General features: G+C 56.2%; 2 protein-coding genes across 7 annotated transcripts in view; both read left to right on the forward strand.

The window, feature by feature from the left end:
* Positions 1 to 1249: 1249 nt before the first annotated feature.
* On the forward strand, positions 1250 to 26116 carry TMEM237 (transmembrane protein 237). 4 transcript variants are annotated; one of them, XM_029069520.1, is made up of 13 exons: positions 1250 to 1335; positions 5693 to 5724; positions 8933 to 8943; positions 9112 to 9168; positions 10925 to 11062; positions 12151 to 12301; positions 14661 to 14818; positions 16318 to 16441; positions 17121 to 17318; positions 18920 to 18993; positions 21620 to 21713; positions 23768 to 23889; positions 25832 to 26116. In XM_029069520.1, the coding sequence occupies exons 1-13, from the start codon at positions 1300 to 1302 to the stop codon at positions 25897 to 25899; spliced, it is 1263 nt and encodes a 420-aa protein (XP_028925353.1). In that variant the 5' UTR covers positions 1250 to 1299; the 3' UTR covers positions 25900 to 26116. The 4 variants fall into 4 exon arrangements, with proteins under 4 accessions (XP_028925353.1, XP_028925354.1, XP_028925355.1 ...); XM_029069521.1 differs by having other exon boundaries at positions 17127 to 17318; XM_029069522.2 differs by lacking the exon at positions 25832 to 26116 and adding an exon at positions 24726 to 24826.
* A 738-nt stretch (positions 26117 to 26854) lies between these two features.
* Positions 26855 to 27852, forward strand: part of C2CD6 (C2 calcium dependent domain containing 6) — a 49010-nt gene continuing 48012 nt past the window's right edge. For 2 of the 3 annotated variants that reach the window (XM_029069797.2, XM_029069798.2), the window contains exon 1: positions 26855 to 27140. In XM_029069797.2, the coding sequence (XP_028925630.1) occupies positions 26922 to 27140 (219 nt within the window). In that variant the 5' untranslated portion in view covers positions 26855 to 26921. The remainder of the gene's footprint in view (positions 27141 to 27852) is intronic. The other variant, XM_029069796.2, reaches the window with a different exon arrangement.

Raw genomic sequence — 27852 nt, forward strand, 5'->3', positions numbered from 1 at the left:
AGCGCTCAGCACAGTGTTCTGCGTACAGCAAGCGCTCAATTGCTTTGCTGTCAGTCTCCCCCGTTTAGACTGTGAGCCCGTCATTAGGCAGGGACGGCCTCTGTTGCGGAATTGTATATTCCAAGTGCTCAGTCCAGTGCTCCGCACAGGGTAAGCGCTCAATAAATACTACTGAATGAGGCGGTCGTTGATGGATTTCCACCGCTGTCGGTGTCCACCCGGCCTCCGCCCTCTAAGGCCACTTGGGCGGGGAATGTCACCGGGGCCCGGTGCGCTGTCCTCTCCCAAGCGCTTAGGAGAGGGTTCTGCACACGGGGAGCGCTCAGGGGAGACGGTTGAAGGGAGGGATGGATGGATGGAAGGATGGATGGATGGATGGAAGGATGGATGGATGGATGGATGGATGGATGGATGGATGGATGGAAGGATGGATGGATGGATGGATGGATGGATGGATGAATGAAGAGGAATGAGTGAATGAAGAGGAGGGCTCCGCTAGGAGGGAGCGGGGAGGGCCGGGGGGAGCGGGGCTCTGAGAAGCAGCGCGGCCCAATGGAAAGAGCCCGGGCTTGGGAGTCGGAGGTCAGGGGTTCGAATCCTGACGCCGCTTGCTTGCCAGCTGTGTGACCGTGGGCAAGTCACTTCCCTTCTCCGGGCCTCAGTTCCCTCATCTGCAAAATGGGGATTAACTGTGAGCCTCACGTGGCACCACCTGATGAACCCTGTATCTGCCCCAGCGCTTAGAACACCGCTCGGCACATAGTAAGCGCTTAAAAACCACCAACATTATCATTAGTAGTATTAAAATGGGATTAACTGTGAGCCTCACGGGGGACCACCTGATGACCCCGCCTCTCCCCCAGCGCTTAGAACGGTGCTCGGCACAGAGTCAGCGCTTAATAGACAGCAACGTTAGGATTACTGTTAGGGCGGAGGGGGCGGGGCTCGGGAGGGGCGGGGCCGGGGGAGGAGGAGGAGGAGCGGGGGGGGGGGGCGGGGCGGAGGGAGAAAGGGGGCGGGGCTTAGATGGGAGGGGCGGGGCTTCGAGCGGAGGCGATCGGGGGCGGGGCTAAGGACGAGGGGCGGGGCCGGGGGCGGGGCTCTGGAGGGGCGGGGCTCGGGGTGACGGGGCGGGGCTTAGACCGGAAGGGCGTGGCTGAGGAGGATCGGGGGCGGGGCTAAGGACGAGGGCGGGGCTCTGGAGGGCGGAGGGGAGGGGTTAAGGAGGGAGGGGCGGGGCGGAGGGCGGAGCAGGAGGAGGAGGAGGAGGAGGCGGCGCGCTGAGGAGGCTGCGGCGCCATGGGCCCGGGAGCGGAGGACGAAGAGAAGGACGAGGTGAGAGCCGCGAGGCCCCCGGGGGGGAGGGGAGAGGAGAGGAAAAGAGAGGAGGGGAGGGGAGGGGAGGGGAGGGGAGAGGAGAGGAGAGGAGAGGAGAGGAGAGGAGAGGAGAGGAGAGGAGAGGAGAGGAGAGGAGAGGAGAGGAGAGGAGAGGCGCCCCCCTCCCCCCGGCTGCGGGGCTCCCAGGCGCATGCGCGCCGCCCGCCGGGGAGGAGGAGGGGGGAGGCCACCAGGGGGCGCTGCGGGGCGCTGCGGGGCGCCGCGCGTCGCCATGACAACCGCCCTCCCCGGCCCCGCTGCTCCCCCTGGCGTCCAAAAGCCCGCCCGTCTTAGCGCTTCCGGCCGCCCCGCCCCGCCCCGCCTCCTCCTCGTCGTCGTCGTCGTCCGGGTGCGGTTTGAGCCGCGCTCCCTCTGGCCCAACCGCCGTTCGGTCAGTCGTTCGTTCGCTGCTATCTGTTGAGCGCTTCCTCGGGGCAGAGCGCTGGACTGAGCGCTTGGGAACGGGCAGTTGGGGCAACGGGGAGAGAGAGAGAGAGAGAGAGAGAGAGAGAGACGCTCCCCGGCCCGTGACGGGCTCACGGTCTAATCGGGGGAGGCAGCCAAGCCAAGCCAAGCCAAGCCAAGCCAAACCAAACCAAACAAGTAGGCATCGCAACCCTCAAAATAGAGAAAGGCATTCGATCGCTTCCACTGCGCGCTTACTGTGTGCGGAGCGCCGTACCAAGCGCTTAATAGAATCGTAGCTACATAATGATGATGATGATGGCATTTGTTAAGCGCTTCCTCTGTGCCGAGCACTGTTCTAAGCGCTGGGGGAGACACGGGGGAATCGGGTTGTCCCCCGGTGGGGCTCACAGTCTTCATCCCCATTTTACATCATTAATAAAATAGAGTCATCCATACTATGGACGAAAATAATAATAATAATGTTGGTATTTGTTAAGCGCTTCCTCTGTGCCGATCACTGTTCTAAGCGCTGGGGTAGACACGGGGGAATCGGGTTGTCCCACGTGGGGCTCACAGTCTTCATCCCCATTTTACATCATTAATAAAGTAGAGTCATCCATACTATGGACAATAATAATAATGTCGGTATTTGTTAAGCGCTTCCTCTGTGCCGAGCACTGTTCTAAGCGCTGGGGTAGACACGGGGGAATCGGGTTGTCCCACGTGGGGCTCACAGTCTTCATCCCCATTTTACATCATTAATAAAGTAGAGTCATCCATACTATGGACAATAATAATAACGTTGGTATTTGTTAAGCGCTTACTATGTGCCGAGCACTGTTCTAAGCGCTGGGGGAGACACGGGGGAATCGGGTTGTCCCACGTGGGGCTCACAGTCTTCATCCCCATTTTACATCATTAATAAAATAGAGTCATCCATACTATGGACAAAAATAATAATAATAATGTCGGTATTTGTTAAGCGCCTCCTCTGTGCCGAGCACTGTTCTAAGCGCTGGGGTAGACACGGGGGAATCGGGTTGTCCCACGTGGGGCTCCCAGTCTTCATCCCCATTTTCCAGATGAGGGAACTGAGGCCCGGAGAAGTGAAGTGACTCGCCCGGGGTCACACAGCCGACAAGTGGCCGAGCCGGGAGGCGAACCCATGAGCTCTGACCCCAAAGCCCGTGCTCTTTCCACTGAGCCAGTCGCGTTGCTGTTGGTTCAGCGCTTACTCTCAGGTGGTCCCACGTGAGGCTCCCGGTCTTCATCCCCATTGGACAGAGGAGGTCCCTGAGGCCCAGTGAAGCGGCTCGCCTACCGCCACACGGCTGCCAAGTGGCCGAGTCGGGATTTGAACCCATGACCTCCGGCTCCCAAGCCCGGGCTCCTGCCACCCGGCCGCGCTGCTTCTTTGAGCTGCGGGGAAGGGAAGGGGGAAGAGCGGAAGGAGGGAGTGGGTGTGGAGGGGAGGGGGAGCGGAGGGAAAGGGGGATGCTCAGTGGGGGAGGGCCTCCTGGAGGAGGGGAGCTCTCAGTGGGGCTTTGAGGAGGGGAAGAGAGGGAGTTGGGCGGAGGTGAGGAGGGAGGGCCTTCCGGGACGGAGGGAGGACGCGGGCCGGGGGTCGACGGCGGGACGGGTGGGAACGGGGGACGGCGAAGCAGAGCGCGCAGGCCCGGCGGGAGAAGGAGAGAAGGGAGGTGAGGTGGGAGGGGACCGGGGGGGTGGACGGCCTGGACCCCAAGAGGGAAGAGTCGTTGCTTCATGTGAACGTCAGTTCCCTCCCTTCCCTCCTCTTCCCCTTCTCTCTCTCTGCGTTTCCCCCTCCCCTCTGCCCTTTCCTTCACTCAGTCGTGTTTGTCGAGCGCTCACCGTGTGTAGAGCGCTCCCTCGTTCCTTCGGTCCTGTTTATTGAGCGCTCACTGTGTGCGGAGCACTGTACGAAGCGCTTGGAAAGTACCGCTCGGTAACCGAGACGGTGGCTACCCAACACCGGGCCCACGGTCTAGAAGGGGGGGGGAGACGGGCACCGCTGGCATCAGTATGAATAAACGCAATTATGGATGTATACGCCTCGTTAATAAAATGAATGTTCCCTTCCCCCTCTAATAATAATGGTAATGATGGTCTTTGTTAAGTGCTTACTACTGTTCTGAGGACAGGGGTAGATACAAGGTCATCAGGTTGTCCCCCGGGGGGCTCCCCGTCTTCATCCCCGTTTTCCAGATGAGGTCGCTGAGGCCCAGAGCAGTGAAGTGACTCCCCCAGCGTCACCCAGCAGACAGGTGGCGGAGCCGGGATTAGAACCCACAACCTCTGATTCCCAAACCCGGGTTCTTTCCATTCAGCCACGCTGCTTCTCTCTCTCTCTCTCTCTCTCTCTCTCCCCCCCTTCCGTCCTCCTCATCTCCCTTCTCTCCCCCTCTGTCCCCCTCTCCCTTCTCTCTCTCCCTTTCCTGCTGCCCTCCTCTTCCCCCCCCTCCATTTTCCCCTTCCCTCTCCCCTTCTTTCTCCATTTTCCCCTTCCTTCTCCCCTTCTCCCTTCTCTCTCTCTCTCTTCCCTTCTGCCCTCCTTTTCTCCCCTTCCATTTTCCCCTTCCCTTTCCTCTTCTCCCATCCTTCCCTTCCCCCACATTTTCCCCTTCCCCTTTTCCCTTCCTTCCCTTCCCTCTCCCCTTCTCCCTTCTCTCTCCCCCTTCTGCCCTCCTCTTCCCCCTTCTCAGTCGGCGTTTTTCCCTTCCTTCTCCCCTTCTCTCTCTCCCTTCCCTTCTGCCCTCCTCTTCCTCTTCTCTCTCTTTCCCCTTCTCCCTCTCCCTTGCCTTCCACCCTCCTCTTTCCCTCTTCTCTCTCCACTTTCCCCCTTCCCTCTCTCCTTCTCCCTTCACTCTCCCTTCTCCCCCGCTCTCCCCTTTCTCCTTCTTTCCTGCTCTCTTTTCCTTCCCTTCCACCCTCCCCTTCCTCCTTCTCTCTCCTCTTATCCCTTCCCCTTCCCTCCCTGTTTCCCTGCTCCTTCTCCTTTCTCCCTCCCTCTCCCTCCCTTTCCCCTTTCAATCACTCGGTGGTATTTGTCGGGAACTTACTGGGTGCAGAGCGCTGTACTGAGCACTTGGGAGTTCATTCAGTCATTCATTCGGTCATATTTATTGGGCGCTTACTGTGGGCAGCGTTACCAGTTGTCTTGTTTTTGTCCGTCCGTCTCCCCCGATTAGACTGTAAGCCCGTCGATGGGGAGGGATGGTCTCTATCTGCTGCCGAATTGTCCATTCCAAGCGCTTAGTACAGTGCTCTGCACAGAGTGAGCGCTCAGCGAATATCATCGAATGAATGAACGAACCCCCTCCCCGGGTTCCTTCTCCACAACGTAGGAGACAAGACCAGGCCGGGCCCAGGGCACCTCGACGCCCAGCCTTGCTCCCGGGATAGGCTCAGGACCCTCGGGGAGCAGGTTGGGAGCATTTTCCCCAAGGGGATCCACCTGGGAATGGGGGTGGGAATGGCCCGGGAACGGGGATCCCGGCTCGGAGCCGGCCCGAGGGGAGAGGGGGCCCCAGGGATGGTTCCGGGCTTGGGATTGACTAGTAATTGATGGAGTCTCATCCTGGTACCCCGGAAGGACCGCGAGTCCGGGACCTTAGAGTGAGTACAGCGGTCACTAGAAGGGAAATTGCTTTACGCACGTGAAAACTGGCCATTTCAACATTGTATTTCTGAAGCTCAGATAGAGTTGTATGAATTTAAAATAGCCAGATTCTCATCCCCTCCACCCACTCCAGTTGCTCCACAACGTTGGGATTCCAGTCCATAATTCCTTTGGTTTTTCCCCTTTCATATAAACTAGCATTTGGGGCCATCAGAAAAGGCAGTGCGACCTGTTTGCGAAAGGTTTTTTTTTTTGTCTTTGTTTCAGCGTCCGCCACGGGCCCTTCCACCAGTACCGAGGTAAAAAAAAAAATCGTCTCCGGGAATCACCGGGGCTGGGTGAATGGGCTACGGTATGGGATTTAATGGTTTAAAAAGAAACATTTCTAAGTAGTGGAACTTTTAATGCTGTGCCCTGAGGCAGAGACCGAGGTGAGAGAATTTTGCAAGGACATCGAGTGAGAGATAATAAAAATGATAATAACGGCATTTATTAAGCACTTACTATGTGCCAAGAACTGTTCTGAGCGCTGGGAAACGATACGAGGTCATCGGGTTGTCCCCCCTGGGGCTCACAGTCTTCATCCCCGTTTTTACAGATGAGGTCACTGAGGCACAGAGAAGGGAAGTGACTCGCCCAGAGTCACACAGCTGACAAGTGGCGGAGCCGGGATTAGAACCCGCGACCTCTGACTCCCGAGCCCGGGCCCTTTCCACCGAGCCAGACCCGAGAGCGTAGGTGATGCACAGGGAGGGCGAACGAGGGGGAGAGATGAAGACAGTCGGGGAAGACTTCCCGGAGGAGATATGATTTCAGCTGGGCTCTAAAGATGGGGAGAGTGGCGGTCTGTCGGATGTGAAGGGGCAGGGCGTGCCAGCCCGGAGGAAAGATGCGAGTGAGGGGACGGCGTTGAGGGAGACGGGTTCGAGGCACGGGGAGTCAGCCGATGAGGCACGGTGAATACGTCCATCAGGTCACGTAAAAATGTATGTGAATTATCGCCTCCACCCATTCATTCGGTCATTCGGCGGTATTTATCGAGCGGAAGAGCTTCCTCTTTGCAGAGCACTGTATTAGGCGCTCGGGAGAGCACCCCAGAACGATGAACAGGCACGTTCCCTGCCCCCAGGGAGCTTAGAGTCGGGAGGGTTTTAGTCTTATTCTGGATGACTAGACTGTACCTTGAGGGCAGGGACTGCAGTGGTAAAATCGATACTTGTAAATAGCGTTATCGATCTGTCGATCGTATCGAGCGCTTACTGTGGGCAGAACACTGTCCTGAGTGCATGGGAGAGGAATAAAAATAACGTCGGTCTTTTTTAAGCGCTTACTGGGTGCCGAGCACCGTTCTAAGCGCTGGGGTAGATACAGGGTCGTCAGGTCGTCCCACGTGAGGCTCACGGTCTTCGTTCCCGTTTTCCCGATGAGGTCGCCGAGGCCCAGGGAAGCGAAGCGACTTGCCCAAAGTCACCCAGCCGACAGGTGGCGGAGCCGGGATTAGAACCCGTGACCTCTGACTCCAGAGCCCGCGCTCTTTCCACCGAGTCACGCTGCTTCTCCTGTACAGCACGATACTGTAACAGACACATTCCTTTACACTCTAGATGTGGAGACAGACGATGTAAAGAAATTACGGGTAGGGGCGTAAGTGGGGTGGGGTTGGAGGAGAGTGGAGAATAAAGGGAGCGAGTCGGGGCGACACCGAAGGGAGCGGGAGAAGAGGAAAGGAGGGCTTAGTCTGGGAAGGCCTCCTGGAGGAGACGGGCCCTCGGGAAGGCTTCGAAAGGTGGGGGGGAGAGGGATCGTCTGTGGGATTTGAGGAGGGAGGACGCTCCGGGCCAGAGGCGGGAGGTGGGGGAGAGGGCGGCGGCCAGATAGGCCACACGGGGGGACGGCGAGCGGGGTGGGCGTTAGAGGAGCAGGGCGTGCCGGCCGGGTCGGAGTAGGAGAGGAGCGAGGTGAGGTAAGAGGGGGCGCTTTTAGAGCCAGTGGTGACGAGCGTCTGCTGGATGTAGAGGTGGCCGGGCAATCGGGGGAGGTTTTGAGGAGCGGAGAAACACGGACCAGACGTTTCTGTAGAGAAATGATCCGGGCAGCAGAGCGGAATGTGGACTGGAGAGGGGAGAGACGGGAGGCGGGGAGGTCAGCGAGGAGGCTGATACGGTAATCAGGGTGGGAGAGGATAATCATACTTACAGTGGTATTTGTTAAGCGCTTACTGTAATAATAATAATAATGTCGGTATGGGTTAAGCGCTTACTACGTGCAGGGCGCCGTTCTGAGCGCTGGGGGAGATACGGGGTCATCAGGTTGTCCCCCGTGGGGCTCACAATCTTAATTCCCATTTTACAGATGAGGTCCCTGAGACACAGAGAAGTGAAGTGACCTGCCCACGGTCACACAGCGGATGAGGGGCAGAGGTGGGATTCGAACCCACGACCTCTGACTCCCAAGCCCGGGCTCTTGCCTCTGAGCCACGCTACCGTGCCGGGCACTGTTCCTAAGCACCGGGGTAGATACAGAGTAAGCGGGTTGTCCCACGTGGGGTTCGCAGGCTTCATCCCCATTTTCCAGATGAGGTCACTGAGGCCCAGAGAACTGAAGGGATTTGCCCACGGTCACACAGCCGACGAGGGGCAGAGCCGGGATTCGAACCCGTGACCTCGGACCCCCAAGCCCGGACTCTTGCCACTGAGCCACGCCGATCCACTGACCGTGTTGTCCCCTCCCGGGCACTTAGTACGGAGCATTCTACGGCCGGTGGAGGCTTCGCCAATAATCAGAGAGACGGAATTTTTCTTACCACACTCAGTCGATCTGCTTCATCGAAGTCGTTCCGGCAGTTCCAGTCGGAGCCCGTGAAACAGAGAGGGTTGTTCATTGACTTCGCAAACGGGGAAATGTACGCAGGCTCAGAAGACACCGGGGCCGACTGTAAGCCCGTCAGCGGGCAGGGATCGTCTCTTTCTGTCCAATTGTCCGTTCCAAGCGCTTAGTTCAGTGCTGTGCACACAGTAAGCGCCCAATGAATACCGTTGGACGAATCAAGATTCCCATTAAACCGCGTAAGGCTGACGTGCCGGTAAGTGTATGTAAACTGGCCAGCCTTGAGGTGGAAAAGGCAAGTTTCTAACTTGGAGACCCTTTAAACCTCATTTCCAATGGTGACAGTGAATTTTAGTGGGTACTCAGCTCATTAACCCACGTCAGAGGTCATGGCTTCGAATCCCCACTTTGCCACCTGTCAGCTGTGTGACTGCGGGCAAGTCACTTAACGTCTCTGTGCCTCGGTTACCTCATCTGTAAAATGGGGATGAAGATTGTGAGCCTCGCGTGGGACAACCTGCTTAGCCTGTATCTACCCCAGCTCTCAGAGCAGTGCTGTGCACATAGTAGGCGCTTAACAAGTACCAACATTATTATTATTATCATTAACGTCGATGTTTTCATGTCTCTTGGTTCCCGCTTCGATTTGTCCGGTGAAATCGCCCACGTTCGAACCCGAAGCGCAAATCGAGGTGAGCCCGACCCGCGCTGGAACGAATCTTGTCCTGCACAGCCTTTGACATCCTGATACTCCGTTGACCTACTTTCCAACCGACTGCTTTTCGAAAGATGACTTGCCTCGATCTTATCTTTAAGACCTTTCGGAAACTACTAGAAAGCTCTTTGCTTCCCTTTTGCAGATGGCGTTCCACTTGGTCGTCCAAAAAGGAAGAAAGCCAGAACCAAAAACGCACAAGGTAAGACTTTTCTCTGGGACATTTTTCCCGCCAGTAATCCAATAATATAAATAGCTTTGCTCCTCTTAATGAATATCGGCCTTGAGAGCGAACTGTGGACCGTGTGTCTGGAGCTTTTCGCCAACTAAGGGGAATTCTTAGAGAAACAGGGCACCGGTGCCAAAATGCATTTAATAGATTGTTCCTCTCCTTCCCAGTCCTTTGACGTGGAATTCCGTGTTTTGGAAGTAACCAAACATTTTCATTGCAGCCAAACCCTTCATCTTCTTTTAGCCTAGGCGTGTGGAGAGCTGCAGAGGAAGCTTGTACATCTACAAGGCCGAAAAAAGAGTGACATGGGGAACACAGTGATTTTTATAAACAAAAAGGACTTGCTTTAGTTGTTCTTACTCATCTGGGGATTTGGAGTTTTTTTGAGGGTTTTTTTTAATGGTATCTCTAAAGCACTTACTATGTGCCAGGCGCTGTCCTAAGCACTGGGGCAGATCCACCGTGATCAGGTTGGACCCGGTCCCATGACCCATGTGGGGCTCACGGTTTTAATCCCCATTTTGCGGATGAAGGTACTGAGGCGGAGAGAAGTGAAACGACTTGTCCGGGGGTCACACGGCGGACAAGTGGTGGAGCTGAGAGTTGAACCCAGGTCCTTCTGACTCGGGGGCCCGTGCGCTGTCCGGTAGGCCACGCTGCCTCTATGACGCAGAAGGGAGCGGGAGACGAGGAAATGAGGGCTTAATGTTATCCGGTTATCCAGGTCCCTCTCTCCCTCCCCCGTGAACGTAGATAGCGGCAGGTATCGATCAATCCGTCAGTGGCACTCACTGCACGCTTTCCATTGTATTTTATTCTCCCAAGTGCTTCGTACAGTGCTCGGCACATAGTCAGCAGCCTGGCCTAGTGGATAGAGCCCAGACCTGGGAGTCGAAAGGAGTGGAAAGCTGAAAGCTCACCTCCTCCGGGAGGCCTCCCCGGACTGAGCCCCCTTTTTCCTCTGCTCCTCCCCCACTCCCTCCCTCTGCTCTACCCCCTTCCCCGCCCCGCAGCACTTGTGTATATATATATATATTTACATAGTTATTATTCTATTCATTTTATTAATACGTATAGATCTCTAATTTCATTTATTTATATTGATGCCACCGATGCCCGTTTGCTCGTTTTGACGTCTGTCTCCCTACCTCTAGACTGTGAGCCTGTTGTGGGCAGGGACTGTCTCTCTTGGTTGCTGAACTGTACTTTCCAAGCGCTCAGTACAGTGTTCTGCACCAGTAAGTATGATTGAATGAATGATCTCGAGCAAGCGTGACTTCACCTCTCTGTGCCTCGGTTTCCTCAGCTGTAAAATGGGGATCGAGACGGTGAGCCCCCTACGGGACCGGGGCCGTGTCCTGCCCGATTTGCTTATGTCCACCCCAGCGCTTAGAACAGTGCCTGACACGTAGTAAGTCCTTAGGAAATACCACAGTTATCATCGTGCGCTCAATAAATACGATCGCTCGATTGCAGAGCACTGTGCTGAGCACTTGGGAACCCACACGGCAGTAGAGGTGTGAAGGGGGGGGGGGGGGGGGGAAGCAGGTACTCATTTCTGCCGAAACCTTCCCGCGAGGTTAATGCTTCCCTCCGTCGTTTGCCACTCTTTCGGTCGTATTTATCGAGCGCTTCCCGCGTGCAGAGCACCGTACTGAGCGCTTGGGAGTCCAACAGGACGATGAACAGACGCATTCCCTGCCCACAACGAGCCGTTTCTGTCTAGACAACGCCTCCTCGGAGGGCCTCGCCCAGGCGACCGTCCGGCGTCCCTCGGACAGCAGCGAACCTCTGACGCCCGACCGCCTGGATCATTCAGACGCCCCCCTGCAGAGGAAACGCAAGAAGAAGAAAACGCCTCTCGGTACGCAGAGCCCTGTTTCAAGAATCAGTCGGTCGGTGGTATTTATCGAGCGCTTACTGTGCGCAGAGCCCTGTACTAAGCGCTCGGGAGAGTATAGTAGAACAATAAAAGGCCACATTCCCTCCCCGCAACAAGCCGACGGTCTAGAGGGGGAGACGGCCTAGACGGGGAGAGATTTGGGAAGGAAAAAGTTCTCCGTGTTTAGATGCAGCCCACTTCTTTGGCATTTTAGCCGGAAGCCTGAGGCTGATTTTTTAAGTTTTCACCCGGGGCGGGCCGCTTTTTGTGGAGAGTAGCCAAACCGAAATGATCCCTCAGGCTCCTGGCGATCAGCTGATCCCCGCAGAGGGCTTCGGATCAGCCGGAGCAGATCTGCCGTAACGCACCAGTGTCTCTGGCAGCTGGAGAGGTGGAGAGGGGGCCAGATGGAGGGGGAAGTGCCGGGGGTGATTCCGTTTGCAAAAGAGTGAATTTAGATTTTTGATATCACGGATAAATCGCTCTGACTGACGCCCAGCCTTCACCCCGTGCTGTCTTCGGACAGTAGGCCTTCCCACACGAGTTGCTATTCGAACCGGGGGAGACGTATTATTCGATCTTCTTTATATCAGCGTTTTGCACCTTGTCTGCCCGGGCTCTTTCCATTCATTCATTCCTTCAGTAGTATTTGTCGAGCGCTTACTATGTGCAGAGCACTGGACTAAACGCTTGGAATGGCCAGTTCGGCAACAGAGACCGTCCCTACCCATTGATGGGCTCACAGTCTAAATGGGGGAGACAGGCAGCAGAGCAAAACAGAACAAAACAAAAACAAGACCACGTCATCAAGGTAAATAGAATCAAGGGGATGGACACCTCCTTAACAAAATTGATAGGGTGATAAATAATATATACAAAATGAACACAGAGAAGACCGGGGTGGAGGGGAGAGGGAGCAGAAGGAAAGGGGGTGCTCAGTCTGGACCTCTGTCTTTCCACCTCTTTCCACGTTTGGCGATCAGTTTTTAGAAGGTTTAAGGTTGCCCCCCAGTTTGGAACTCGTAGGGATGGAGGAGCGTGACTCGGTCCGGTTGATTTGGGGTTTTCAGAATCCGAGACCTCGTTCGGCCCGGCGGGACACCCGGCTGCCACGGCCGTGCCGAAGGAAAACGGCCCCGATCGGGAGCCGGGAGAGGAGGAGGCCGCTGACGCTGTTCATGGAGCAACCACTGCCGCTCGCAAGTCTCGCAAAAAAGCCAAGTGAGTTCCCCCCAGTGCTTCAGAGAGTTCTCGGTCAAGCCTCCTCCCGCCCCGACCTTCCGGCTCTCGTCCGTCACCGATCTACGGCCAAATCTTCTGGGCCCCCACATCCCGACCGGATCCAAGTTTAGAGAACCCAAGTAGTTACGGGGAATCGATCGGACTTATTTATTGAATGCTTATTGGGCACAGAGCACTACGCTAAGCATCCCAGGTCTGCCACTTGTCAGCTGTGAAGCAGCGTGGCTCAGTGGAAGGAGCACGGACTTTGGAGTCAGAGGTCGTGGGTTTGAATCCCGGCTCGGCCACTTGTCAGCCGTGGGACTGTGGGCGAGTCACTTAACTTCTCGGTGCCTCAGTGACCTCATCTGTAAAATGGGGATGAAGACCGTGAGCCCCACGTGGGACAACCTGATTCCCCTGTGTCCACCCCAGCTCTTAGAACAGTGCTCGGCACATAGGAAGCGCTTAACAGATACCGACATTATTATTATTATTATTATTATTATAGCTGTGTGACTGTGGGCAAGTCACTTCACTTCTCCGTGCCTCAGTTCCCTCACCCGTAAAATGGGGATTAAGACCGTGAGCCTCACGTGGGACGACCCGATTGCCCTGTATCTACCCCAGCGCTTAGAACAGTGCTCGGCACATAGTAAGCGCCTAACAAATTCCAACATTATTATTCCGGGAGAACATTCCTTCGTTCAGTCATACTCATTGAGTGCTTACTGCGTGCAGAGCACTGTACTAAGCATTTGGACAGTAGAACGGTACGCAGGCACATTTCTTGCCCACATTGAGCCTATAGTCTAGAGGGGAAGACGGATGTTATTATAAATAAATAAATGACAGATGTGGTGTGGGGCGGGGAGGCGGGGTGAATAAAGGGGGGAAGTCGTCAGGGTGACCCGGAAGGGAGGGGGAGAAGAGGAAAGGAGGGCGCAGTCGGGGAAGGCCTCTCGGAGGAGATGGACCTTCGATAATCGAGGAGATTCGGTAGACGTGTCCCCTGCCCACAAGGAGCTCACATTCTAGAGGGAAAAGTCACATTTCATTCAACGGTTTAGAAAATCGGTAACGGCTCCGACTAAAATGGACACTCGTACAAATCTCCGCTTTGTAGTAGCGATAAGAATATCCATTAAGGGCTTACTGTGTGTCGAGCCGTTTGCCCAGTTCTGGAGCAGCTAATCAGATTGGATGCAGTCCCTGTCCCCCATGGGGCTCAGAGTCTAAGAAGGAGGAAGGACAGGTAATTTATCTCCATTTTTACGGATGAGGAAACCGAGGCCCGGAGAAGCAAAGTGACTTGCTCGTGTCACTCAGCGGGAGAGTGGCCTAGTCGGGACTGGAACCCAGGTGTCCAGACTCCCAGGCCCATGTTCTTTCCTCTAGGCCACGTTGCTTCCCGGAAGGTCCACCATCCCGTGTGATCCCAGAGGTTAATGGCTGACCGACACCGAAGGTTTAAAAAGTGGAAATTGAGATTTGCATAACACTTCAAAAATTTCTAATCCAGTGCTGTTATTAATCAGCACCGTGCTGTACCCACAGTAAGCACTTACTAGTGGAAAGAGCCCAGGTCCGGGAGTCGGAGGACCTGCGTTCTATTCCCGGCCCTGCCCCGTGTCTGCTGTGTGACTTTGGGCAGGTCACGTCACTTCTCTGTGCCTCCGCTCCCTCATCTGAAAAATGGGGATGAATAATAATAGTAATAACAACGTTGGTATTCAAGCGCTTACTATGTGCCGACCACCGTTCTAAGCGCTGGAGTGGATACAGGGTGATCGGGTTGTCCCACGTGAGACTCAGGGTCTTCATCCCCGTTTCACAGATGAGGGAACTGAGGCACCGAGAAGCGAAGTGATTTACCCAAAGTCACCAGTTGACGGGTGGCAGAGCCGAGATTAGAACCCGTGACCTCTGACTCCTAAGCCCGGACTCTTTCCACTGAGCCACGCCGCTTCTCTATGATGAAGACTGTGAGCCCCACGGGGGACAGGGACCGTGTCCAACTTGATTATTTTGCATCTGCCCCAGCACGTGGGCATGGGTTCGAATCCCGACTCCGCCGCTTGTCAGCTGGGTGACTGTGGGCAAGTCGCTTCATTTCTCCGGGCCTCAATTACCTCATCTGTAAAATGGGGATTAACCGTGAGCCTCACGTGGGACAACCTGATTACCCCGTATCTACCCCAGCGCTTAGAACGGCGCTCTGCACGTAGCGCTTAACGGATCTCAAAAAAACCAGTGCCTGGCACACAGGAAACACTTACTGAATGCCACGATCATCAGGATCATTACGATCGATCGATGGACCGGTCGGTTGATAGTCTTCCACCGTCCCCGACGACAGGGAGCCCCGCCCGCCGGAGAGTCGGCCGGCCAACGAGTTGGGAGTGGAAGAGGAGGACGTCGGCGGCGGCGAGCACGCCCGCCTGGACCCGCGGTGTCCGTTGGGCGCGCCCGCGAGCGTCAGTCAGCCCGTGGGAAAAGTGTTCGTGGAAAAGAGCCGTACGTACTTCCTCGGGGGCTGGGTTTCAGGGGCCGGTGGGTCCGCGCCCAACTCTCCTTTGCGGAGGGGGAGGCCAACAGCGGGTCTGTCGAGGCCAAGGCCACCGCGGGTTGCCCAGAGGTGCGAACGGGCCCCTCCTCTGGTCCGGTCACCGCCCGGACCTCGCGCTCATCGGCGGCTTCTGAAGCTGCAGCGGGGCCTAGGGACCGGAGCCCTCTACAGCGACGGGAAAGCCAGGGAGACGACCCACCTTCGCAGCATCGCTAAAATCCACCCCTTCTCTCCGTCCAAACCTCTACCGCGTTAATAAGGTCGCTCGTCCCGTCCCGCCCGGATTTCTGCACGGGCCTCCTTGCTGACCTCCCAGCCTCCCGTCTCTTCCCACTTCACTTCCAGACTTCACTCCACTGCCCCGATCATCTTTCTACAAAAACGTTCGGGACACGTCATGCCCCCTCTTCAGATATCTCCAATGGTTGCCCGTCCACCTCCGTGTCACACGGAATCCCCTCCCCATTGGCTTTAAAGCCGTCCAGCCCCTCGCCCCCTCCTACCTCACCTCGCTCCTCTCCTTCTCCATCCCAGCGCGCACGCTCCGCTCCTCTGGTGCCGCTCACCTTCTCGCCGGACCTCCAGCTCGCCCGTCTCGCCACCGACCCCTGGCCCGCGTCCCGCCTCTGGCCCGGAACGCCCTCCCTCCTCAAATCCCACAGGCGACGGCTCTCCCCCCCCCCTTAAGAGCCTTACCGAAGGCCCACCTCCTCCAAGAGGCCTTCCCAGACTAAGCCCCCCTTTCCTCATCTCCCGCTCCCTTCTGCGTCGCCCTGACTCGCTCCCTTTGCTCTGCCCCCCTCCCAGCCCCGCACCACTTATGTCCCTATCTGTCATTTCATTTATCTGTATTTGTCTCCCCACCTCTAGACTGCAGTTTCATTGTGGGCGGGGAATGTGTCTGCTTGTCGTGCACAATACTGTTCTCCCAGGCGCTTAGTACAGTGCTCTGCGCACAGTAAGCATCCAATAAACACAGTTGAATGAATAGGCCACGCTGCTTCTCAAGTTCAGTGGTGACGTTGAGGGGAGGGCGAAGAGGAGAAAACACGTGTTTACGTTTTGATGTCCTGTGTCTTTTAATCGGCTTCGGTTCTGTGTTCTGAAATTATTTCCGAGAATTCTGTCTGTTTTTGGAGGGTGGGGGCGAAAGCCTGCCTTATTTGGAGTGAAAAGGAGACAAATTGACCTTCATCTTTCGTGAAACCAGAGCAGTCAATCAGTGGTGGCGATCGAGCGCTTACTACGTGCAGAGCACCGTGCTAAGCACTTGGGAGAATCGCCGGAAATAAAAAGAGCCTACGGATCCATTCTTGTTTCTTTGCGGAGAAAGCGGCTGGTCCGGATGCCCTTCTCCGACTTGGATGTAAGCGGTGTTTCTAAGCGGGAGAGCGGGTGTTGATTCGTTTTAATCCCTTTCGAAGTGCGATTCCCTTCTGGCCTCCAGGACGCTTCCAGGCGGCCGATCGCTCCGAGTTGGCTAAAGCCCCCGAGAACGTCGACGTGCTGATGGATGTCAAGCCTCCCTGGACAACTAGAGACGTGGCTCTTTCAGTGCACCGAGGGTTCAGGTATCAGACCGGACTGGACTAATAATAATAATAATGACGTTGGTATCTGTTAAGCGCTTACTATGTGCAGGGCACTGTTCTAAGCGCTGGGGTGGATACAGGGGATTGTCCCACATGAGGCTCACGGTCTTCGTCCCCATTTTACAGGTGAGGGAACTGAGGCACAGGGAAGTGAAGTGACTTGGCCACAGTCCCCCGGCTGACAAGCGGCGGAGCCGGGTTTCGAACCCACGACCTCTGACTCCCAAGCCCGGGCTCTTTCCACTGAGCCACGGCTGCTTCTCTAAAAAGGAGGGGTGGGCAGTCGTGGCCGTCGTGCGTCGTGACCGCCTGCCGAGCAGAGGACCCTGCACTGAGCGCTTGGGACGCTCGGTCGAGGTACGAGACTCGTCACCTCCCCATAAGAGGCACCTAGGGTAGCGGCGTGGCTCAGTGGAAGGGGCCCGGTCAAGGGTTCTAATCCTGGTCCGCCACTTGTCTGCTCTGTGGCCTCGGGCAAGTCACTTGACTTCTCTGGGCCTCAGTTCCCTCATCTGGGAAACGAGGAGCCCTACGCGGGACAGGGACCGGGTCCAACCCCACCGAGTCGTGTCCTCCCCGGCACTTAGTGCGGCACCCGGCACGTAGTAAGCGCTTCACGGGTACCGTCGCTATTATTAGTATCGGTTTTTTCTCTCTGGTTCAGGACGGTCGGTCTCTTTTGCCACGGCTTCCTGGCCGGCTACGCCGTGTGGAACGTGATTGTGATTTACGTCCTGGCGGGAGAAGGGTCGTCCGACGTGTCCGGTTTCCTGCGGCAGTATAAGACTTTAGTCTACCCCGCTCAGAGCCTCCTCTACTTGCTCCTGGCTCTCAGCACAGTTTCAGCCTTTGACAGGTAAGAGGGTTTGGACTCCGCGAGCTCCTCCGGGGAGGTCATCCGATAAGCAGCGCGGGCCCGGGAGTTAGAAGGACCTGGGTTCTGATCGTGGCCCCGCCGCCTGTTTCCTGCGTGACCCTGGCCAAGTCGCTCCACTTCCCTGGGCCTCGGTTACCTCGTCCGGAAAACGGGGATTGAGGCTGGGAGCCCCATGTGGGACGGGGACTTTGACCCATCCCGATTGTGCAGTTTTGTTTGTTTCTAGGAGATTCTGCCTCCCCAAAATGTCCTATTCGGTTTATGACATTGAATGGATGTTTTTTGGTATCTGGGAAATGGAGGAAGGTAAGATCCTTCGGGCTCTTGGTCAGTCATAATATAATTAGGTAATCGGGCTTTTATTTCAGTGAGGAAGCCCCAAATGATCGGCAGAATAATAATAACAACAAGGTTGGTATTTGTTAAGCGCTTACTGTGTGCAGAGCGCTGTTCCAAGCGCTGGGGTTGATCCGGGGTAATCGGGTTGTCCCCCGTGAGGCTCCCAGTCTTCATCCCCATTTTACAGAGGAGGGCACTGAGGCACAGAGAAGTGAAGTGACTTGCCCTCAGTCGCACAGCTGGCGAGCGGCGGGGCCGGGATTCGAACCCATGACCTCTGACTCGCCAGCCCGGGCTCCTGCCGCTGAGCCACGCTGCTTCTCTCTCTGTGGCCCGGTGGAAAGAGCCCCGGACCTGGTAGTCAGAAGACCTGGGTTCTAATCCCCACTCCTCCACCTACCCGCTGTGTGACCCTGGGCAAGTCACGGCACTTCTCCGCGCCTCCGTTCCCTCAACTGCCAAATGGGGATTCATTACCTGTTCTCCCTGCTACTTAGATTGTGAGCCCCACGTGGGAGCTGATTATCCTATATCTACCCCAGCGCTTAATAGAGTGCTTGGCACACAGTGAGCACTTAGCAAATGCCACCGTCAGTTATTGCGTACTTACTGCGCGCTGGGCGCCGTACTAACCGCTTGGGAAAGTACAACATAGTAGAGTTGGTGGACGCGATCGGTGCCCACGGGGATGCGGGGAGGAAAGGGAAATCCGTAATAACCAGGCCTCGAAAGAGAATTTTTTTTTAACGGTATTTGTCAAGCGCTTACTGTGTGTCAAACACTGTGCAAAGCCCCGGGGTAGGTACAGATCAGTTAGGTCGGACCGAGTCCCTTTCCCGCACGGGGCTCTTGCTAAGCACTTATTATGTGTCAGACACTGTTCGTTCATTCGATAGTATTTATTGAGCGCTTACTGTGTGCAGAGCACTGTACTAAGCGCTTGGAATGGACGAGTCGGTAACAGACGGAGACGGTCCCTGCCCTTTGACGGGCGCACGGTCCCTAGGGTAGGTACAGATCAATTAGGTCGGACCCAGTCCCCGTCCCGCGTGGGGCTCACGGACTAAGTAGGAAGGAGCACGGGTATCGAATCCCCATTTGACAGATGAGGAAACCGAGGCCCAGAGAAGTGAGACCCCACGGCAGGCGAGCGGCAGAGCCGGAATTAGAACCCAGGTCCCCCCGCCTCCCAGGCCCGGGCTCTTTCCGCTCCTCGACGCCTTCCCGTATGTTCCCTGCAGGATCGACTTGGCGAAAGCCTCCGTGGCATTTCGTGGCTTTGTGTCTCTGGACCCAACAGCCTTGGCATCTTTCCGTGAGTAACAGCGGTCAGCCGCCCCCTGGCCGGGCAAGCCCGCACTCTGGGCTCAGGGACGGGAAAGACGCGGTTCTGACTTCCAGTCGCGGGGGGGGGGGGTCGTCCCTCCTTAAGACGGACCCTTAAAACAGTCTGTCGGGGAGCAGCCGGGCAGAAAGAAATGATAAATCCCAAGGGCGGGAGCTGTCCGAGGAGTGATCTTCACAAGAGCTTGAGGCGACTCTTTACTCTAGGCGTTTCTGCCTCCCCAGAGAACACGTTATACAGAGTCTATCAAATCGGAGAGTTAGTTTATTTTATTTTTTTGTATCCGGGGAACGCAAGGAGTGAGTACCCTCTGAGTTCTTGGTCGTTCTGCCCCTCATTTTACATGAAAAGTTGTTGGCTGGGCCTCTCGTTCACTCTCCAGGGAATCACAGCCCTGACAGACCGAGGGCCGCGTCTGATCCGTTTACCCTGTAGTCACCCCAGCTCCTAGCGGATGCCCCGCCCACAGTAAGCGCTTAATTTCATCCCACGAGTACCTCAGAGGGCAGCGCGGCTTTATTCCCTCTAAGCTTTGGTTGGAAAGCGCTGTTCCGTCTCTCGGAGAAAGCATTCCTATTAAGAGGTAAATCCAGGCTTCCCTCCCTACTAATTCAGTCGCATTCGCTGAGCGCTTACTGTGTGCAAAACGCTGTACTGAGCCCTTGGGGGCGTAGACCCCAACCACCGGCAGACACATTCCCTGCCCGCGGCGAGCTAACGGTCTAGAAGGGGACGCAGGCATCGACAGACGTAAATAAATGAATAAATTGGAGACGTACGCGTGAGCGCTGTGGGGCCGGGTGAGAGGACGAATGAAGGGAGCGAGTCAGGGCGACGCAGAAGGGAGTGGGAAGAGAGGAGGGGGGCTTAGTCTGGGGAGGCCGCCTGGAGGAGAGGGGCTCTCAATCAGGCTGTGAAGTGGGGAGGAGCAATCATCTGCCCGATGTGAGGAGGGAGGGCGTTCCCGGCCAGAGGGTAGGATGTGGGCGAGAGGTCGGCGGCGAGACGGTCGAGGTCGAGAAGGTCGGCGTTAGAAGAACAGAGTGTACGGGCTGGGTGGCCGTAGGAGAGTAAGGACGCGGGGTGGGAGGAGGCCGGTAGACCAGTTCAACGGCGAAACTTACTTGTTCCGTTCGTTGAGTGCTCGCTATGGGCCAAGCATTATACTGAGCACTGAGGTGGATGCCAGGTAAGCAGGTCCCACAAGGGGGTCAGAGTTTAAGGCTCAATCAGTGGTATTTCCTGAATGCTCACTATGTGCAGAGCATTGTATTGAGCCCTTGGGAAAGTACAGTATCACCGGATTAGTAGATACACCCCCCTCTCTTAACAGTGCTCTGCACACAGCGAGCGCTCAATAAATACTGTAAACCCGTCAAACGGCAGGGACCGTCTCCGTCTGTTGCCGGCTTGTTCATCCCAAGCGCTCAGTACGGTGCTCTGCACATAGTGAGCGCTCAGTGAATACCGTTGAATGAATTGAATGAATGAAATATGGTTGAATGAATGAACCAACGAGCTTACGGTCGAGAGGGAGAACGGTCACCGAGTCCCCGTTTTACAGATGAGGGAACCGAGGCTCAGAGGAGTGAAGTGACTTCCCCGAGGTCTCACACGGCGGGCAAGTGGCAGAGGCGGGATTAGAACCTAGTGGAAAGATTCCGGGCGAGGGAGTCGGAAGAGCCGGGATCCCGCTGCCCGGCTCACCTTCCCGCAGAAACGATCTGGGCCTGTCACTCCCCTTCTTAAACGACTCCAGTGGTGGCCCATCGACCTCCGCTCCGAACAGAAACTCCTCACTCTGGGCTTCGGGGCTCTCCGTCACCTCGCCCCTTCCTACCTCTCCTCCCTTCTCTCTTTCCCCCGCCCACCCCGCCCGCTCCGCTCCGCCGCCGCCCGCCTCCTCGCCGTCCCTCGGTCTCGGCCGTCCCGCCGTCGACCCCCGGGCCGCGTCCTCCCGCGGTCCCGGGGCGCCCTCCCTCCTCGCCTCCGCCAAACTCGTTCTCTTCCCCTCTTCGAAACCCTACTTAAAACTCACCTCCTCCGAGAGGCCCTCCCAGACCGAGCTCCCCTTCTCCCTCTACTCCCTCCACCACCCCCCCTTCACCTCTCCGCAGCTTAACCCTCTTCTCCCCCCATCTCCCTTCCCGTCCCCTCGGCACCGTGCTCGTCCGCTCGACTGTATGTATTTTCATCACCCTGTTTATTTTGTTAATGAAATGTACATCGCCTCGATTCTACTCGGTCGCCATCGTTCTTACGAGACGTTCTTCCCCTCGACTCTGTTCGTCGCCATCGTCCTCGTCCGTCCGTCTCCCCCGATCAGACCGTGAGCCCGTCAGACGGCGGGGACCGTCTCTATCCGTTGCCGGCTTGTTCATTCCGAGCGCTTAGTCCAGTGCTCTGCACATAGTAAGCGCTCAATAAATACTATTGAATGAATGAATCAGAACTCCGGCTCCCGAGCCCCGGGCTCTGTCCACTAGGCCTCGGTGCTTCGGAGGGGAAAAGACCCTTCCCGCTTGGCCTTCTGGGGGACCGAGAGCCGTCGCCGCGTCGTTGGGCGTTTCATTTCATCTCGTCTTTGGTTTTTCAGTCTACTTTGCCGCTCTCACCCTGTCTCTGAGCCAGCAGATGACGAGTGACCGAATCCACCTTTACACACCTCCGTCCACGAACGGCAGCCTCTGGTAAGAAATAGTCTTCTGGCAGGAGGGAGGGCGGAGGAAGGTTCTCGGGCCGATCTTCCGCGTGTGTTCATTCCCATCTTCTAGGCCGGGCAGGTCAGGCTCCACTGGGTGGATGGGTTGCAGGGGCAGCCGGCGTTTTCAGAAAAGAGGCCAGGTGTGAATAAATTATCCGTAAACCGATCGGCAACCCAGTACGTCGTCGTGGACTCGAACCGAAGGAGGTGAAGCAGGGGGAGGGGATTCTATTGCTCCCTTGCAGAAACGGTATAAATGGGCAGGGCTTCCTTGGGGGGCCAGGATATTGCCAAAAAGAAGATAGAGAGGAAGATGGCGTGCCAGGGAGAAATCGTTGGATGGGGCAACGGAAACAGAGGAGAGAGAGACCTCACAGATTGGGGGGAAGAGAGACACCGACAAGAGAGACAGAGACGCCTTGGTAAAGGAGGTAGATGAGAGAGACGGTGGGATTTGTTAAGCGCTTCCTAGGTGCCGAGCGCTGTTGTAAGCGCCGGGATAGATACAGGGTCGTCAGGTTGTCCCTCGCGGGGCTCGCCGTCTCCGTCCCCATTTGCCGGATGAGGTCACCGAGGCCCAGAGAAGCGAAAGCGGCTGGCCCGAGCTCACGCAGCGGACAAGTGGCGGAGCCGGGATTAGAACCCACGCCCGGGCTCTTGCCACTGAGTCACGCTGCTTCTCTGTGAGGTGGGAGACGGACACGCACAGAGAACGAAGGAAAGGCCCACTGAAGGAGACGGAGATGAGACGCACAGGAGGGAGGCAGAGAGAGATGAGAGAGACACGCTCAGAATGAGACGCGGGTGAGGGAGACGCAGAGGAGACTATCTTGAGTCTATTTATTGCTGCTGTTTTTGTCCGTCCGTCTCCCCCATTAGACTGTGCGCCCGTCAGTGGGCAGGGATTGTCCCTATCTGTTGCCGAATTGTCCATGCCAAGCGCTTAGTACAGTGCTCTGCACAGAGGAAGCGCTCAATAAATACTATTGAATGCATGAAAGGAGACAGACACAGAGGAGAGAAACACTCAGGAGGAAGGGAAGAGACAGATGAGAGAGAGACAGAGACACGGCAACAAGGAGCCAGACAAGAGGCAGTCACACAGGCGAGGTGGATGAGGGGGACATCCTGAAGGAGAGAGAGACTGAAGCATCTGGACACGTCCAGAAGCAGCGTGGCGCAGTGGAAAGAGCACGGGCTTTGGAGTCAGGGCTCATGAGTTCGAATCCCAGCTCTGCCACTTGTCGGCTGTGTGACTGTGGGCGAGTCACTTCACTTCTCCGTGTCTCAGTTCCCTCATCTGGAAAATGGGGATTAAGACTGTGAGCCCCACGTGGACGACCTGATTCCCCTGTGTCTATCCCAGCGCTTAGAACAGTGCTCTGCACATAGTAAGCGCTTAACAAATACCAACATTATTATTGTCCCGTCGTAACATTACCAAGCCCTGCCCCGCTTTGGTTGTGTGCAGATATCCTCGGAAATATGGGTCTTAAACGGAACCCGACGGCGGGTGATTCCGAGCGCTTTTTTATAGTATTAAGCGTTTACTAGGTGCCGGGCCCCGTGGTAAGCACTGAGGCGGATACAAGCTAATGAGGTTGGACACGGTCAGTGCCCCCCGTGGGGCTCGCAGTCTTCATCCCCATTTCACAGGTGAGGATACCGAGGCCCAGATAAGCGACTTGGCCCAGGTCACACGCCAGACGCCTGACAGCCGGGATTAGAACCCACCGCCTCCCAGGCCCGGGCTCTAGCCACCAGGCCACCCCGCTTCTCGGCGTTAACTCGTTTGAGATCACTGTGTCCACCGTTGTTATGGCCCGTTAGGCGTGACCAGGTCGCTCATCAGGCCCAAGAGAGTGGGCTGGGGAATTTTTGTCGTCTTACGGAGCAGAAGGCGGGCTCTGTAGGTAGACTCCGCTTGCCCTCACGCGGATTTTGCCGGTGTCTCTTTCGGAGAGTCCGGTTTCTGCCGTCGGGCAGAACGGGGACGCCTCAAAACCGGATTTTCCCTAAGCGTCCGCACCTTCCCGTCAGGGTGACGGGGACAGAGGGGCAAGTTGTCCGGCCCTGGATTGTGGTGAATCTGGTGGTGGCTCTGCTGGCTGGACTGTCTTGGATTTTCCTGTCCTACAGGCCGGACCTGGACCTCAGCGAAGGTAAGGATAAACCGGGTCAGCCAGAAAATAGCGTTCCCGTGACCCGGCCTTCCGAGATCTCTTTCTTTTTTTAAAAAAAAGATGGTTTGTTTTTTTAAATTGTATTTGTTAAGCGCTCACTATGTGCCAGGCACTGAGCTAAGCGTGGGAGTAGATCCAAGCTAATCAGGTTGGACACAGTCCCTGTCCCGTGTGAGGCTCACAGTCCTCATCCCCATTTTACCGAGGAGGGTACTGAGAGGCAGAGAAGTTGAGTGACTGGCCCAAGGTCACCCAGCAGACAAGTGGCAGAGTCGGGATTAGAACCCAGGTGCCTGTGACTCCCAGGCCTGGGTTCCAACCCCTAGGCCACGCTACCTCTTGACTGTAAGCTCGTGGTGGGCGGGGAATGTGTCCGTTTATTGTCATGTTATACTCTCCCAAGCACTTAGCATTCTGCTCTGCAGCCAGGAAGCGCCCAATAAATACGCTGAAATAAAATAAATAAAGAAAATATTTTATTTTTTTTTTAAAAAAAATTATTTTAAAATAAAAATAAAATAAAAAGAATATTAAAATAGGTCTGCATTTAAGTACTATCACCGAAGCTCTGATGGTCTTTAAAGAGTTGGTAAATAATACTTTGTAAAGTCAAGTTTCAAGTTGGCGCCCTTAAAGTCTGACAGCAAACCTCTGGAATTAGTGATAATAATAATTATATAATTATCTTATTTTTATGAATATGGTGTTTGTTAAATGCTTACTATGTGCCAGTCACTGTTCTAAGCGCCGGGGGGATTCAAGGTAATTAGGTTGGGCCTGTGGCCAACCTCCTCCCTTCACCCCCTCGTTCTTAGGACCGTGAGCCCCTCGGGACCTGAGGAGCCCGCCGTAGTTTTTTTCTCCCAGGGCTTCCTGAGCTGCCCTGCACAGAAGATGCACTCAATAAATGTGATTGTAAATATAATAATAATAATGGTGGTATTTCTTAATACCGTGAGCCCGTCGCTGGGCAGGAATGGTCTCTATCTGTTGCCGAATGGTCCATTCCAAGCACTTAGTACAGTGCTCTGCACCTAGTAAGTGCTCAATACATACGGTCGAATGAATAAGCTCTTTGAAGGCAAGGGCTAATAATAATGGTACTCGTTAAGCGCTTACCGTGCGCCAAGCACTGTTCTAAGTGGCGGGGCTCACTTGGGGCTCACCCTTTTAATCCCCATTTTACAGATGAGGTAACTGAGGCCCAGAGAAGTTAAATGACTTGCCCAGGGTCACCCAGCAGACACGAGGAGGGGCCGGAATTAGAACCCAGGACCTTCTGACTCCCAGGCCCAGGCTCGATCCACTAAGCCCTGCTGCTTCTGTAATTAATAGAAATAAGTGACGGATATGGACATAAGCGCTGTAGGGCTGAGGGAGGGGGTCAATGAAGGGTGCAAGTTCAGTCCTCATTTTTTCCTAGGCCTCATTTCACTGTAACTAGGAGAGTCTAAAACCTCTGGAATCAGGTAACGGCGCCGAGTCGGCCGATCTAATAAATTCCCAAGGCAGCGTCCCTCATTTCGGGGGAACCAGGAGGGTATGAAACGTCAGGAGTCAGGTAATCGGGTTGAGTTTGCCGATTTAATCAATTCCCAAGGTAGGAGCCTGCGAACTCCCACCTGCAAAATACTCCCTAGTCTTATTGGCAGGGAAAAAAGTCGGCTATTTTGGACCGTAAATCCCAAGAGATTAAGCTGACTTAATGGAAAGAGCAGGGGCCTGGGAGATGGGAAACCTGAGCTCTAATCCAATATCTGATGCAATATTAAGATCTTCAATGATAGTATTTCTGGGGCCCGTTGGCAGCTTTCGAGCAAGCTATTCGGAAATTTTCTTCTGACGAAATAAGATCCCGGGAAACCAATTTGCTTCATTAACTCATGATTCGCGTCTTTTCTTTTTCTCCTCCCTTTGGTAGAACTGATGTTCTCCTCTGAACTACAGGAATATCCTGAACTGGATAAGAGACTCAGAGTCCCTTCGTAATGTTGGAAATCCATCCTTCAAGGTTGAGTGATCCAGTATTTTGCAAAATGTCATTTTTCTATGAGGTCCTTTACACTATATTTTTAATCTGATGTTTGGATCGGCTGTTCGTACAGTTGGAAAAAGAATCATCCGTGACGATATTAAAACAGCCAGATTCCGTACCGTCTTTGTAAACTTATGCGGAGAAAATAAAAGTAGACTTTAGTATGTGAAAGTATGTGGGGGAAGTTTCCTTTTTCTGAATCGCGTTAGCCAATCCGAATAAGCTCACGCGAAAGGACCGATGTAAAACGCTCATTGATATCAGATTTGCAGATAAATCCGGAGGGCAGGAAATAAAAATTAACTTCTTATCACGTATTTGCTTGGGAAAGGCCCCCGAGTGGCCCTTTCAAAGTATCCGCTAAATGTTAGTTTCTTGGATTTGATAAAGTAAGTGTCTTGTTTCCTATCGAGGAAAGTGAGTTTTCCTTGCATCCTTTGAAAGCATGGTGCTATACCTCAAAAGCCATCAACTCGGACCCGTCACCAGGGGCCCCGTCACCGGGGAAACGGTCACCAAGGAAACCAGGGGACCAAGACCGGCCTGTGCGCGGGGGGGGGGGGGCGGGGCCAAGGAAGGGCGGGGCGGAGGGGGGAGGAGGGGAGGGGCCTGGGGAGGGAGCGCATGCGTGAGGGCCTGGTGTGGCGCATGCGCTGTGTCTGGGCTGGCGCTAGGGCGTGGCGCATGCGCGGTGTCGGGGCGGGCGCTAGGGCGTGGCCCATGCACCAGGGCGTCGCACATGCGCAGAGTCGGGGCGGGTGCTAGGGCGTGGCGCCTGCACCAGGGTGGGGCGGAGCGCATGCGCAGAGTCGGGGCGGGTCCCGGAGCGGGGCGCGTGTGCGGTGTCGAGGCGGGGGCGCGAGGGCGCGAGGGCGGGGGCGCTGGGGCGGGGCCCTCGCGCGAGGCCCGGCGCACGCGCGCTGTGGGGCCGTCGGTTGGCGGGGCGAGGGGGCCCGGGGCGGCCTGAGGCGCCTCCATGGAGCCCGCCTCCCCCAGGGAGGCCGCCAAGAACCGCTTCCGACACCTGCTGAAGACCCCTCTGATGCAGATGACCAAGGGGACCGTGGCCGTCCATGCGGCGGGGGGGGCGGCGGCGGCGGAGGCGGCGGCGGCCGGGCCCAGCAAGGGACCGGGGACTTCCCCGTCCCCCGCCCCCGCCAAGGAGAAGCTGAGTCCGGGGCAAAAGCTGCTTAAGGTGACGGGGGGCGGGGGGGCCGAGCTCAGGGGGCGGAGAGACCCCCGGGCCCTCCACAACCACCCGCCTTTACCGCCGCATCCTGCACCTCACCCACAGGGCCACGCCTCGAGGCGCACCGTCACCGCTCCACAAGGCCACACGTCCGAAATTGCCCTCCTGCCTCCCACAATGCCCCTCGGGGAGAGCTGCCCCCCTTCGCCTCCCACAATGCCCCTCGGGGAGAGCTGCCCCCCTTCGCCTCCCACAATGCCCCACGGGGAGAGCTGCCTCTCGCCTCTCACAATGCCCCACGGGGAGAGCTGCTCCTCCCCTCCCACAATGCCCCATGGGGAGAGCTGCCCCCCTTCGCCTCCCACAATGCCCCTCGGGGAGAGCTGCCCCCCTTCGCCTCCCACAATGCCCCACGGGGAGAGCTGCCCCTCGCCTCCCACAATGCCCCACGGGGAGACCTGCCCCTCGCCTCTCACAATGCCCCACGGGGAGAGCTGCTCCTCCCCTCCCACAATGCCCCACGGGGAGACCTGCCCCTCGCCTCCCACAGTGCCCCTCTGGGAGAGTTGCCCCTCGCCTCCCACAATGCCCCACGGGGAGAGCTGCCCCTCGCCTCCCACAATGCCCCACGGGGAGAGCTGCCCCCCTTCGCCTCCCACAATGCCCCTCGGGGAGAGCTGCCCTCCTCCTCTCCCACAATGCCCCTCGGGGAGAGCTG

The sequence above is a fragment of the Ornithorhynchus anatinus genome, chromosome 7, assembly GCF_004115215.2.
Source record: "Ornithorhynchus anatinus isolate Pmale09 chromosome 7, mOrnAna1.pri.v4, whole genome shotgun sequence".
NCBI lineage: Eukaryota > Metazoa > Chordata > Mammalia > Monotremata > Ornithorhynchidae > Ornithorhynchus > Ornithorhynchus anatinus.